Source organism: Canis lupus, chromosome 3, assembly GCF_003254725.2.
Source record: "Canis lupus dingo isolate Sandy chromosome 3, ASM325472v2, whole genome shotgun sequence".
In the NCBI taxonomy this organism is placed as follows: Eukaryota; Metazoa; Chordata; class Mammalia; order Carnivora; family Canidae; genus Canis; species Canis lupus.
The window spans coordinates 62761858-62776510 of record NC_064245.1 but is presented as its reverse complement, the minus strand read 5'-3'; the positions used below and the strand labels follow the sequence as shown (position 1 = coordinate 62776510).

The window sequence follows — 14653 nt, the reverse complement described above, 5'->3', positions numbered from 1 at the left end:
CAGAGTGGCCATACAGCGTGCATATGTGTGTGTACACATGGGAGCTCACACATGCAGGCCGGGGGGGGCGGGGACAGGAGCTTGACAACAATGGATCATTCACAGCAGTCATGAGATTCTAGGCAAGAAAAGAAACTTTGAGACCCATGTGTCCTGTGGTTAGAAAATATTTCTAAGACCACAGGTGTGCTGAGTGAATATCTGTTGCGTCAAGTCCCATCTCCAGAGCTTATGGACAGTTGAAGCAACAGTGTATGTGCTGCGTGTCAGGAAAGCTGGATGGGTCACAAATGTGCAAGCGCCAGGCCTTTTGCAGGTAGCACATGAAGAATGTATTCAGCCCTCAGTGCTTGGCATGATCACCTGGAGTCATGGTATTTTATGTTTGAGTCTAAGTACCTAAGTTTAGTACATACGTACTTGCTTGTTAGTGAACTGTTTGGAAGGTGACCTGCTAGAACAGAGCTGTTAAGATATTAGAACATGTTTAAACATGTCAGTTGTGTAAAGCTGTAGCATGTCGTTTACTATGACCTTGTCCATCTAGAATGTCCACCTGGCGGCTCCCTCCTGGTGTCCCCTGAGTGCAGAAGCGGCAATCATCAGCTGCCCTGGGGAGGCAGGGCATCTCCCCACTGGTCTCTGCCTCGTGGCCTCTTGGTCTGGCCTTGAAAGGGAACTCATCACTGGGGCTGGGGCCTCCTTTCTGTCTGCTGGTCTGTGGCATGCCTGCCACTCAGCACATGGCATCTCCTCCATCCACTTGGGTGTCAGGACAGACTGCTGCTTTGGTGCAAAGGGCAGGGGAGGAGGGGCCAGGCCAGGAAAACATGCCTTGCTCTGAGGACCTGTGGTGTGGACGTTTTGGGCACCAGCTGGGGGGCTCTCTGCACCTTCACCTCTGACAGCCTGGTAGGCTCCAAGGTAGGTCACATCAGCCAGCGCGCCACCCTCATGTCCATGGAACAGGGCAGGGGCTTGGTAGAGGGCACGGTCTCGCAGTCTGGCTGCAGTGCTTCATGGGAATGCCAGTGTGCACGCACGGAGGCTCGGGTAGGAAATTCCACTATTGGCACACGAGTGTAAGAGTTAGATGTTTGGGGTCTGACCGATGGACTTGCCGTGTAGAATATCTGTCCACGTCATCTTGTGACTCAGATACTGTGGAAGGCAGGATGGCAAATGAGTGGAAAACGCAGAGATTTTTCTCTTGTTCTATTAATTCTACATATTCTGTTTCTGATTGGAAACACTGAGTGTTTTCTGAAACCATGTTGGAGACATTATGGTTTAAATTACCATCTTTGTAAGATCCAATTTTTTGTCTTAAGTTACAAGAGTTCACTTTGCCTGCCTTCCCATCCCCAGCCACAAGAGTTTGAACTCAGATTAGACGTTGCTAGGATAGCAGAGTTAGCATCCATACAAATGACCCCACTGGTGGCACTCTGTTAGCGTCTCCTCAGAACCCCGTGTGAAGTTGTTGGACGGATGCCTATCAGACACGGGGCTACCTGGCATAGCAGCACCTCCCCGCCTGGCACCATCTCCTAGCAGCTGCTATCCCAGACTTGTCATACTCCAGCGCCCTCCTCAGATCCTGGGGCTTCCACTTTCTGCTGTGACCAACTCTCCAGCTCTGTGTGCCTCCTGTCCTACCCACTCTTGCCAGGGTCTTTGAACTGTCAGGCTCTTCCTCTGCCCCGAATATTCCCCCCAGGTGTCCCACTACGGACGGTCCCCACCTCACCCTCACCCCAAGAGTCCTCACCCAGTCCCGGCTCAGGGACCTGGGTTCCCTCACCTGCTCCACTCCTGTTGCTCCTGCTCACACTCTGTGAGGAACCACCTTCCCGCCTCCTCCCACTGGGTGTCAGGCCCCAGGTCGGGGCTAGCCTCCATCTCCCAGAGCAGGTGGAGGTGGGATGCCTCATGGAATTCTGAGGCCAACGGAGGCAAGGTCCTTCTGGCTGAAGTTGCCAAATACAGTTAAAGGAAGGGTCTGAGTGCGTGCCCACGTGCTTTTACGACTTCATGACAGTGAAACAATCCAGAGAGCTGCTTTGTCCTCATGAAGGGAAGGAGACTTGTCTTCATGGGGTCACTTGCTTCACCTGGGAAGTCGTGTCCCACGCCCCCCTGAACTGCTGACAGCCTGCAGCATCCTCATGGTGATGCGTGGCTGCTGCTTACCCTCGGGTGAAGCCTGGCTGCCCACCCATGCCCGTGCCTGCCTGTCCCGCCATTCCCAAGCCTAGCCCATGGGTTTCACTCAGGGCCATCGGCCCCCGGGTGCAGCACTGCTTCTGCTGTGCTTGGAAGGCTGAGCCCGCGTGCATCACAGCCAGGAAAGTTGACTGTGGGCTGAGATGACAGTTTTATTATCAGACCCATCTCCCTGGTGGCTCTAAGCTTCCTTGGCGGGGTGTGCAGTGTCCAGCTGGTCTGGTGGGGTCAGCCTATGGGCATGGCTCTGGTGACTCTCCCCAAGCCTTGTCTTGTCTTTACCCCCAGAGCTGCCTGGAGTTCAGCCTAAGGATTCAGGAGTTCATTGAACTCATCCGGCAGAACAAGAGACTAGACGCCGTGAGGTACGTAGAGAGGGGCTCACGGTTCTTACCAGGGAGCAGACTGCCTTCTTGACTTTGATGGGACAGGCCTCATAGGCTCTGGGGGATGAAGCATGGAGTGTCCAGCAGGTCTGCCCTAAATTGGCTGGGCCCTGCCTGTGAGGAGCAGGGTGCTGACGCCTGGCACCCAGGCTCCATTCTATCCAGTACACTCAGGGGGTTGGCTCTGTCTCTGGAAATTGGATGGGGAGTCATTGCAGAACTGGGAGAGCTGGACTGTCTCTGGGTTCTCTGGGGCTGTGCGGGGAAGGGGGGGCGTTTTGATAATTCGTGCCATGGGGTGTGGGTTGATGTACACCAGGGTCACTTGTAAAGGCTTGGACAGGTGCCCTTTTCAGTTGGGTCAATGCCTCTGGATGTTTTCTGAATGGGATTCTGTGCTGGGTGCCTTGAGCCAAGTCCCCGTCTCTGTTCCTTTGAGGAAGGGGGTCCTGCTGAGCTGAGGTCCTGACAGACCCTGGCCCAGGTCACAGAGGTGGGGCTCATTTGGCACTGAGGCTTTGGCATATGCTGAGCACAAATTCTTAAAGGTAAAAAAGCAAACTCAAACGACCCAAAATGTTTTCTAGACATGCAAGAAAGCACTTCAGTCAGGCTGAGGGGAGCCAGCTGGACGAGGTCCGCCAGGTCATGGGCATGCTGGCCTTCCCACCAGACACACACATCTCCCCGTACAAGGTAACCTGTGCCTGTGGGCCCTCGGGGCTGGGGAGGACCTGGTCTGTGGTTGTGCTCCTGCTTGAGGTGTGACACACACTGTACTGGGCTTTGGCCCTGGCATTTCCGCTTTGCCAGTAAGAAGTTTGGATCAGAACAATGCACAAGAGGCTGCAGCCTTGAGTGCCTCACCTGTTGCCCTCACCTTTCTCTCCCACTGCCAGTGTCCTTCCTGACCTCTGCCATCTCTTCCAGGGCTTGTTCTCCCCTGCTCCCCTTGGCCTTGTGGGTCCGTGCAAGGATCTGGGCGGGGCGTCATCATGCAGCATCACTGGCCAGCCCACTCGGCTTTGCCGGGCAGGGCCTCTGGCTTCTTGAAACCAGGTGACAGGCTGGAAACCTTTGGAAACCTAGGGCAGCCCTCACAATCTCTCATCTGCCTTTGGGGTCCTTCCCTTGTCTTGAAAGATGTCCTGTGTTCTGAGCTGAAGAGCTCCAGTTCCTGGAGAACCTAGGAATTGGGATAGCCTTCCCTCATTCCTTCTGGCTCCTCCCGCTTGGGGGTCCTTGGCCATCAGCCCTTGGTCATGTCCACACTGTTGTCCTTAGAAAGCCTCACTCGGCCACACCCATGGTGTTCTTTCTGGGGCGGCTTTCTCGTGGTTTGCAACACAGACGGGAAGTTTCCAAATCGTCAAGTCCTGCTTTGTTTAGATGAGCAGCTCCATCCCTACGTCATTTTTCTGTTCCCATGTTTTACTGTAAATGTGTCCAGAGAAGCCAGGCACGCCTTTATTACTTGGCCTAGGGACAGTGTCAGTCCTGTTTCTGGTGTGCTTGTGCATTAATGCTGCCTTCCCCATGACTCCTGCACGATGCCAGCCCTGCTCTGCAGGCTGGGGCTCCTCCCGCTGCATGGGCTCTGTTTAGCCACACCCCCACGCTCTCCCGGCTGTGGCCACACCTACAGGTCCACCCTTGGTTTTCTGTTTTCGTGTGTCTGGGGTGCTATGACAATCCCAGACTCAGAGGCTGCTTTCCACTGTTTGGAGTCAGGAAGCCCGAGATCAGGGCCTTGGCAGGGTTAGAAGAAGCCCTCTTCCTCCTCTGTTTTTACAAGGAAACTAGTTCCCGAAGACCCCACCCTTGCGACCCCATGTGCCTGTAGGTCCACACCTGACCCCATCCATAGTGGGAGATGCTCACCCATGATGTGGCTGTCCTGGAGGAGGAGTGAAGGAAACCGCCTTCTCTGTGGGCTGAACTGGGCTTGTTCCCTGAGCCTTGATGGTGGGCTCTGCCCAAGGCCCACCTGCCCCCTGTGGTTTTGTGGGCATCAGCACCTGCCAGGCGGCCCAGCTGAGCTCCCGATGGCTGGAACACTTGGCCACAGGCCTTCTGCGAGGCATCTGGAAGCTTCTCCACCCCAATGGGACTCACATAGTTCTTTGGTATCAGGGATGTCCTGTAATAAATCCTCGGGTCATGGAGATTCTGCAGGAATGAACGTGAACTTGGTTTAACTGACAGCGTCTACAGTTTCTCCTCTGTGCTCTGGAGAAGGTTTGTGAGAAGTGCAGAAAAGGGCCTGCCCTAGAGAGTGAGATGCCCACTCAGGGTGCATCTGTAGAGCATGGGCCAGTCCTCACCAGATATGCCTCATGATGGCATGCTGCTCTCCACTGCCTAAGGACTGGACAGCTGACCCCCTGGGAGGCACTGTGGCAGCGTGGAAGAGAAGCCATGGCAGCCATCAAGGCTGTTGGCGTAGGCACCGCCTACAGCCACACAGCCTCTTCACTATGGACATGGACAGCCAGGGTGCACACACAGGGGAGGGCCCAGGAAGGGAGCCCGGGACGCTGCAGGAATGTGCCGATGCAGTGCCATGCCATGCTGAGGGGACAGAGCCCTTGCCCTCAGCCCCTTGTGGCAGGAAGTCACAGGTGTGTCTGCCTGGGTCACATGACAAGCAGGACGAAGTGCTCTGGTCAGGGAGAGGTGGCCGCATCGGAGTCCCAAGGCCAAGGGTCGCAGGGGGATGGGGTGTGTGGAGCCCTGGAATGTGCGCTGAGTCCTTTGTGGCTTTGCTTTGACAAAAATAACACTAAAGACCTGTTTTTGTAATGTTGGAGTTAAGCGTGATGTCTGCCCTAAGCCCTGTGGTGCTCCCCTGACCCCGCACCTCCTCCCCTCCAGCCTGTGTTGACTTTGCATCTGGGAAGCTTTGGGACACACAATGACCAGGCTCAAGTCCTGTCCCGAGGTTCTCCAGCCTCCAGGCAGGGGTGGTTCTGGCCCAGCAAGTTACTTTCTGGAGTGAGACTGTTCCCCCAAAGCCTCGGTGCTTTGACCCGTGCTGAGCCATCCTTCTGCCCACTGAGTCCCCCTCTTGCCAGGAGGCCACCGGACCCCCGCCCTTTAGCGTCTGTGTCTGTGCAGGATACATCAGCGGTCCGTTAAGCAGACTTGGGAGTCCAGGCTGTGGGCACCTCGCATTGTTCTCCAGTGGGCGCCCGTCAGTTCGGGGGGCTGTGGTTTCTGTTGCCTTTCACCTGCATGGAAACAGTTTGTTGTTTGCTTTTGGTGGGGACGGCAGTGTGCTTCCGTGAACCGTCCCCCTCAGTGTCCCCAACATGCTTCTGCCCTGTCTCTTCCAGGACCTGCTGGACCCGGCCCGGTGGCGGATGCTCATCCAACAGTTCCGATATGACAACTACCGGCTGCACCAGCTGGGGAACAACTCTGTGTTCACCCTCACACTGCAGGCTGGCCTCTCGGCGATAAAGACACCGTATCCTTCTGGCGGCCAGGGGCTCCCATGTGCCCTTTCCGACCTGAGGCCCCATCTGGGGTAGCCGGGGTGGTTCACAGGGCTGTAGAGACCTTTGCACCCTGCACACTGAGGCTTCACTCCCCACACACTGCTGGGCACATTGCATGATGACCACAAGGCCAATGTTGGCTTCCTTTCTGGCAGCTGGGACTGGGCGCCATTGGGAACAGTTTCCCAGGGTGATTCCTGAGAATTTGCTCCAACTTCTGTTGGTCTGTGCCCCAGCTGCCTCCGGCCGAGTGTCTCCTCTTATTTCCAGATGCATGTGGTGGCACCACAGCAGCTCCCCTGCCATCAGAGCTGTGGGGTTCTGACCACAGCTCCCAAGGGTCCCCCCTGAGTGTGACACCTGGGCCCCTGCGGACCCTGGGCTGTCTGCTTTAGTGGCCATCTGCATGATGGGACCTGCCCTGAGGGGCACAGGGCAGCAGGGGTGCCTTCCACCACCGCACAACCCTTCCTTGACCTGAATGCAGACAGTGCTACAAGGAGGACGGCAGCTCCAAGAGCCCCGACTGCCCCGTCTGCAGCCGCTCCCTGAACAAGCTGGCACAGCCCCTGCCCATGGCCCACTGTGCCAACTCCCGCCTGGTCTGCAAGATCTCGGGTGACGTGATGAATGAGAACAACCCGCCCATGATGCTGCCCAACGGCTACGTCTACGGCTACAATGTGAGGAGCCACAGGGGCCACATGGGGGAAGGCCAGGGTGGGACAGGGGCAAGAGGTGTGGTCTGGGAATGTGGGGGGAGGCATGAGGGGATGCCTGGCAGTCCTAAGTGTGCACCAGGTATCTGCGGGGTGTGGGGTGTGGGGCACGGTTGCTGGGCATGGGGTGTGGGCTCCAGGTTTGGGCCTGAGGGGCAGGTCTTGGCCCCGGGTACGGAGGACTCAGACCTGTGCTGCCCCTGGAGAGTGGAGGTGGTGGGGACCAGGAGGTGGTGTGCACGAGGGAAGCCGAGCCCCCCACCCCCCACAGCGGTGGGTGGGTGGCTGCGTGCCCTCATGCCCCCTCCCCCCACATTGTGTTCAGTCTCTGCTGTCCATCCGCCAAGATGACAAAGTCGTTTGCCCGAGGACCAAAGAAGTGTTCCACTTCTCCCAAGCCGAGAAGGTGTACATCATGTAGGCTGGGCCGCCCCGCGTGCCCCTGCCTGCCTGCGTTTCTGTTTCTTGCGACCAAAGATCAGTGAGCGACGATGGGTACTCCAAGGAAGGGAGGGTCGGGTCCGTACGCCCGTGCTAGGGGACAGCCATGCCGCTGCTAGGACTCCGAAGCGCGTGAGCTACTGGACGCCTTCCCCTTTCAGAGAGACCTTCCCGCCGCCGAGGGAGCTTCGGCCGCTTGGGAAACAGGAGTTGGTGATTTCCCGCGCCCCCGACCCCGCCTCCGCCCGCCCTGGTGGCCGTCCTCAGCTGGGCCCATGGGGTTGCACCTGTGCCGCCGCCAGGCGGGCTTAGGGTGTGCTAGGTTCAATGTCACGTCATTCGTGCCGCCTTATTTCCTGCTTGAGAATGTATTCACGTGGAAATCCACTGGACCGAGTTCTGCAGAGGCCTTGCCGACGGCTCCGTAACTGTAGAGCGAATGCTGTTCGTTACAGAAACTAGTAGTTCAGTCCAAGTAACCACCGATGACTTTTCAAATCCAATGAACCATTGTAGTTTACACAAAACCATACCGTAGAGGTTTGTATTTAGCGCTTATTTTTGCATGTTGATGTTGATTAGCTAATAAACTGTAAATGTAAAACCTGTTAATAAAAGGGTTTTCTATTTCTTATGTCTGTGTGAGGTGGAAGCTGCTGTGCATTCTAACACCCTCTCTGTGTCTGCTCACCCCAGACCCCTTTAGTCCTGCCCCAGGAGCCCCTGGCAGGGTGGGTCCTAGGGCTCCCCGGAGCAGCCCCTGCAGCTCTGCTGTGATAACAGTTGCACCCATGTGTGCCTCATCCCAGAGCCCTGCTCCAGCAGTACTCTGCTTCAGGGGATGCGAGGGTGGCTGGGCCTGCTGAGTGGGCTCTCCCCTGACTCGCCAGTGCATATTGGCCTCGTGATGCTACTGAGTGCCTGGTACATGTGCAAGTGGCTGAGGGTAGCAGCCTCTTCCACACAGAGCCCCTGCTCAGAGCACAGGTTAGGTGCAGGGAGGCAGGGGCTTCTTCCCACCATGCCCTCCACTGTGCGCCCCTGCCCCCCTGGCCTCACTCTGACCACCACCTGTGCCACTTCCCCTTTTCCTGCTTCACAAAGCCATGAGGATACCCTGCCTGTGTGCACATGCATGTAGCCCACAACACTCCTGCCCTCAGGTCCCTCCTGGTCCACTGTGGTGGCCACGTCATGGTGAAAGCCGCTCACCTCTGGGGCAGCCACAGGGTGACCGGAACTTAGTGATTGGTTACAGCCACACTGGGGATGGATGTCTGGGCTGTTCGCAGATGAAGCCGCCACGCACAGGCTCACATGTTCTGAGCGGAGCTACTGGGTATTTTAAGTAGACGGTTGTGTGGCCAGGCACCTGTATGCCCATGCCTACTCGCCTCAGCCGTATCTCCACCTGCTGTGCCTCCTCGGCACTTGGCCCTGGGTGCCTTAGATTCGAGACATCTTGTTGGCTGTTTTAGCTCCCTGTGTGTTTTCACTGACGTAGCAATTGCACCTATTGTAACACCGGCTCTCACGAAACGGTGTGATGAGCTTCGGTAAACGTGTACCAGGTGTAGGCACCACGCCCAGGTATATAGCACCCCCAGGCCCCAGGAGGCTGTACCTATGATCGTCACTGGGACTTTGATCTGCACAGATTAGTTTTGGCTTCCTGTGTATTGAAACAGACCATGTGCTTCCCAGTGCCTAACTTGGTTCAGCAGATGCCTGAGGGGCATCCACATGGCCACGTGTGTCAGTGGTCCTCCTGTGTCTCTGAGGAGTAATCCACTTGACATGCACCACAGTGTGTCCATTCTCTCTGTGGACGTTTGGTTTGTGTCCAGTTTCTAGTTACTACAAATCAAGCTGCTATGAATGTTGCTGGAATAGTTGTTTGTGGACATTATTTTCCATTCTCTGCAGTAAATGTGTGGAAGTAACGGAGTCTGGAGTAACTGAGTCACACGGCTGCTGCACATTTATTTAACTTTCAATTGCCAAGGTTTCTCCCACAATGCTGGGGACGGTGTACATGCCCGTCAGCAGTGTGTGACTGCTCCAGTCGGTTCACATCTTGCCAGCATTTGGTGGAATCATTCTTCATGCTGGCTGCTCAGGTGGGTATGCCCTGGCACCTCCCCATGGGCTTACCTGGCATTTCCTTGATGGCTAAGGACGCTGAGCCCCTTCCCATGTGCTGATTGGTTAGTCGTGTGTCTCTTCAAGTCTTCTGCCCATTTTTTGTTTGGATGACTTTTATTTGTAGGAATGCAGTACATATTTGGGACATAGATCCTTTGATACGTGTATTTGCACTTTATTGCCTGTTACTTGACCAGCAAAGGTTTTAATTTTAGTAAAATTCACTCTTAACGGTTCATGACTTTTTGTGTTCTGAGAAATATTTACCCATTCCAAGGTCCCAGTGATACTCTGTCTTCTAGAAGATTTGGTTTTAGCTTTTGTTTAGGTTTGTAACCCACTGCACTGAATTTCTGTGTGCGGTGTGAGGAAGAGGCTGAGGACCACTTCCTCCCACGTGTTCATCCTGTTGTTCCAAATCATTTGTTGAAGGTTTTTTTGTCTCTGTCAAATAATGCTACTCCCCTGGCTGTATTCCTCTGGGTCCATTCTGGAAGCTCTCCTCTGCATAACAGCCCTAGGATTGTCCTCAGCCAGCACCCTAGTATCTTGGTCACTGCAGCTGTAAAGTACAGTACAAATGAATCCCTTTTGTTCTACATATTTTCTACTTTTTCAAAATTGTTTTGACTGCTTGCATTTCCACATAAGTTTTGGAATCAGCTTGTAAAAGTACCCCCAAAAAAGTCTGCTGAGATTTTAATTGGAATTGCATTGAATCTAGATCAACCTGGGGATCGTCTTTTCAGGTTGCCATAACAACCCCACACACTGGGTGCTTGAACAAAAGAAAAGCCTTTTCTCCCAGTTCTGGAAGCCCAACGTCGGATCCGGTTGCCCGCCTCTTTCTGGCTCGTGGACAGCCTTCTCGCCTTCTTGCCTTCTTGCTGTGCACTCCCATGGCCTTGACCCTGCCTACTATGAGGATGCCAGTCGTGTTGGATGAGGACCCATCTCATGACTTCATGTGACCTTGGTCACCTCCAAATAGAGTCCACATGGGGGGTCAGGGCTTCCACGTGAGTTTGGGTGAGGGCGACAATTAAGTCCGCCACAGGGACTTAAAAATTGCAGCTACATTGAGGCCACCAGCCAGTGAATACGGTGTCCTCTATATCCAGACCTCACCTGCATCAGGGTTCTGGGTGCATTTTGTTTATCCTAAGTCATCTCATCGTTTCCCTGCTTTGTTCAGTGTGGTGACATAGACATGTGATTGATCCTCTATATTGATCTTGTATTATGTGACCTTTCTGAGCTCATTTGTTCTGGTAGCTTTTTGCTGTGTTATAAAGCATTTTCTGTGTACACGGTTGTAACATCTGCAAATAAAGACCATTTGCCTGTCCCTCTCTAATCTCCATGCCTCTCGTTCCATTTTCTCCCCTTATTGTGGGGGTAAAGCCTCCAGCACAGTATGAATGGAGCCCTGGTCTGGTTCCAACCTTGGGGAGGAAGTATCCTCTCTCACCATGAAGGACCCTGTCGGCTATAGGTTATCTTAGGTGCAGTTATCAGGTTGAGGGAGTTCACTCCTCGTTCCTGAGTTACCATCATGAGGGCACGTTGAATTTTGTCAAATGCTAATTTTTTCATCTAATGAAATTACCATAAGGCTCCTCTTTGTTCTGATAAGGGTGACATTGACAATTGCATGATTATTCTTGAGCGGTTGAACAGGCCTCCTGAGCGCATGGTGTTGGTCTTGTGTATAGCATGCTGGATTGGACTTGCTGGCACTTTGTTGGGCAGGTTGTCCACAATGTACTCTATTAGTTTTTTAATGTCTGTAGGATCTGTAGTGATGTTCCCTCTCATTCCTGATATTGGTGATTTGTTTCTTCTTTTCCCTTGATACCTACCTAGAGGCTTATCAATTTCATGGATCATTTCAAAGAACCAACTTTTGGTCCTTGATTGATTTTTCCCTATTGTTTGCCTGTCTTCTGTGTAATTGATTTCTGTACTTTATTGTTTTCTTCCTCCTGCTCATTTTTGGGTTTAATTGTTCTTTTTCTAGCTTCTTAAAGGGAAGATTAGATTATTGCTTTGGGGCTTTTCCTTTCTAATATAAACATTCCATACATTTTAATGTTGTTTTCATTTTCATGCTGTTCGAAATATTTTATAATTTCCATTGTGGTTTTTTTTTCCTTTGACCCACAGATTACAGAAGCCTATTAGCTATACTTGGAGACTTTCCAGATATTTTTCTGTTATTAAATTCTAATTTAATTCTGTTGGAAAATCTACTCCATTTGGTTTCAATCGTTTTAAGTTACAGACTTGTTTTAGGTCTGCCTTGGTGAGTGTTCCATGTGCACTTCAAAAGCACATCTGCCTGCTGTCAGGGCACGGCCTGCAGGTGCAAGCCAGGTCCAGTTCATGATGGGCAGCTAGTCTCTTCTACCGACTGATCTCCTCCTTTTTAGTTCTTGAAGTTTACAGGTGACTTTGTCTATGTCCCCTTTACGCCTATGAGCTTTTGCTTCATGCACTTGAAAATCTCTGTTCTGAGGCACAAGCACACTCCTTGGTAACATCTCTGACGTGGGCCCAGCCACTCTGACCCTCATCTGCTTAGTGTTCATATGTTACCTCTTTCTTGATCCTTTTGCTTCCAACCCAAGTCTTAAACCTGAAGTATGTTTCTATTGTAGACAGCATACACTTGGGTCTTTTTAATCCAATTGGACAATGACTGCCTTTCAATTGAGGTGTCTAAACCATTGACATTTTTTTCAAGATTTTATTTATTTGAGAGAGCACTGCAAGCAGGCGCAGTACTCAATCCCTACTCTGAGATCATGCTGAGCCCAAGGCAGATGCTTCACCAACTGAGCCACCCAGGTGCCCCTAAACCACTGACCTGTACTGTAATGATTATTACTGGATTTAAATCTGTGGTCTTTCTATTTGTTTTCTGTTCATCCAGTCTGTTCTGTTATCTTTTGTCTTTATCTGCTGCCTATAGACTAAGAATTGTTGTTTTATCTCTGTTGATTTTTTAGCTCTACCTCTGTAGTTGCCCTAGTTCAATGTACCTCTTTGACTTGCCACAAGTGCCCTTAAATATTATACCACTTCATGTAAACATAGGAATCTGGGACATTCACTGCCTCTCTGACCCTGCACCCTGCCGTTGCCATGTATTTTCCTCTACAGACGTTCCATATTCAATACGTTGTTATGCTTTCAGTGAGTAGTCAATGATTTATAAAAGAAATCTGGAACAAAATAGATCTTATACTCACCCACATTTGCCCATTACAGCACTCTTCACTGCTTTTATAGATCTAAGTTTGCACCTGCTAGCGTCTGCCTCCTCTGAAGAACTTACTATAACAATGCTTCCATTGCAGACATGTGTCAGCAATGAATGCACTCAGCTTTCCTTTGTCTGAAAGTGTTCTATTTCAACCTAACTCAGGTTGGGAACGATATTTCACTGCATATATAATCCAGGTTGACAGGTTTTTCTCCCTTTTATTATGTTAAAGATTTCATGCCATTGGCTTTGAGCTTGTGATGTTGTGACCAAGAAAACTGCTTCTCCCTTATCTCTTTAACTGTTTACATGAAGCCCTTCTGCTTCCACTGCTTTTTGTCACTGCCTTTCCACACATGGGTCATGACGTGCCTTGGATGGGCACGTGAAGTGCTTCGTCCTGCTGGGTTTCCTCGTCTCTGAAAGTCCCACCTGGTTCGTCTACAATATCCTCTAGGTCCGAACACGTTCATCTGGGCTAACTCTATTTATTCACCATTCAATATTGAATGGTGCCTGACATCACGAAACAAAATAAAGATCCTTGTTCTCATGGAGCATATGTTCTGGGGCAAAGAGAAAAATAATAACGCTTACGGACCTTGTGTGACAGGAAGCCTGAGCACTTTGAGCATTGCAGGTGCAGTGGAGGAGCCTAAGGAGAGAGAGGGAGGGGCCTGTAGCAAGGGTGGGCTGGGAGCCGCCTTCCCTGCAGAAGCCCGGCTGCAGGAGCCAAGCCATGGTGCTGGAGAGGCGGGCTTGTGGGCAGCATGGTTCCATCCTGGCTGCTGTGAGGTGAATGGACTTTAGGGGTGTGAGGGCAGAAGCTGGGAGACAGGCAGCTGAGAGGGCCCCCAGGTCATTGGCATAAGTGGAAGGACAGACGTCCCATCCACTGAGACGAGGGCGGTAGATGGGAGACAGACTGGGACCCCTGGGTGGACGCAGGTGTCACAGGAAGAGGAGGTGCAGGGCAAATGCACAGCTCACTCTAGGAGTCCTGCTGCAAAAGAGCACCAGTAGCACAGCAGCTGCGGGAGAAGAAGGTGTGGAGAAGGGTCTTGTTGGGACAAAAGCTGCAGTGTTGTAGCAGCCTAGTGGACTAGGTAATCCCTGCATGGGAGATGGAGGGGGCTGCCAGTGGTCACTGGGTGCACACCACAGGCCTGGGATCAGGTGCACAGGAAGGGCTGCTTTACTGAAGGGCAGTTCATGTACCATACAAGCCACTTACTATGCACCACCACCACCAGCACTTTAGTGTGCCAACAGGCTCCTCCGCAGCCACTCCTCACTGGTGGCCACAGATCACGCATCTGCCTTCTCTGAACGTTCTGTGTCAGTGGAATCACACTATTTGGGCCTTTTGTCTGGTTGCTTTTGGGGTTCATCCACCATCTCCTGATGGACACTTGGGCTGTGACAACCTTTTGCCATTAAGAACAAGACTGAGAGCACTCATGTCCATGGGGTCCTTCCAGTGCACCTAGGTCTGTGGTGCTTTCATCCCATCCTGCGCCAGAGGCCTCAGTCCCTGGGGGTGAGGGCCATGCTGGGTGAAGGGCGCTCCTTGCCCAGGCTCCAAGCAGGGGTTGGGTGAGGCCAGGGGACCCTCGGGTGCGCCAGGCGTGAGAGGTGAGGGGCTCACCCCCAGGGCTCTCCTCTGCGCCGCTGGTCCCCGGCCCCAGAGGACAGGCTTGGCCCTGACCCCACGGGTGGAGGTGTCCGGGGGCCCAAGGATGTGCACCTGCCGCTGCACGGCACGGGGCTGAGCACCGGGCTGGGCACGGGCTGCAGGAAGAGCGAGCGACCAGGTGGACATGAGTCCAGGCGGAGGAACCCCGGCGGGTCGGGAAGGGGCGAGGGGCGTCCCAGGGAAGATGAAGCCTGGCGACAGCCCCCGGAGCTGACGCCCCCCCCCACCGCCCCAGCACCAGGAGAAGCCCCGGCGGCACGCCGGCCCTGGAG

At 53.2% G+C, this 14653-nt stretch overlaps 1 protein-coding gene across 2 annotated transcripts in view; it reads left to right on the top strand.

Annotated features, from left to right (window-relative positions):
* The window catches only part of MAEA (macrophage erythroblast attacher, E3 ubiquitin ligase), a 36185-nt gene extending 28279 nt beyond the window's left edge, over nucleotides 1–7906 (top strand). For both annotated transcript variants that reach the window (XM_025436820.3, XM_025436819.3), the window contains 5 exons: nucleotides 2515–2591; nucleotides 3200–3308; nucleotides 5948–6081; nucleotides 6600–6795; nucleotides 7157–7906. In XM_025436820.3, the coding sequence (XP_025292605.1) occupies nucleotides 2515–2591; nucleotides 3200–3308; nucleotides 5948–6081; nucleotides 6600–6795; nucleotides 7157–7252 (612 nt within the window). In that variant the 3' untranslated portion in view covers nucleotides 7253–7906. The remainder of the gene's footprint in view (nucleotides 1–2514; nucleotides 2592–3199; nucleotides 3309–5947; nucleotides 6082–6599; nucleotides 6796–7156) is intronic.
* The last annotated feature ends 6747 nt before the right edge of the window (nucleotides 7907–14653 follow it).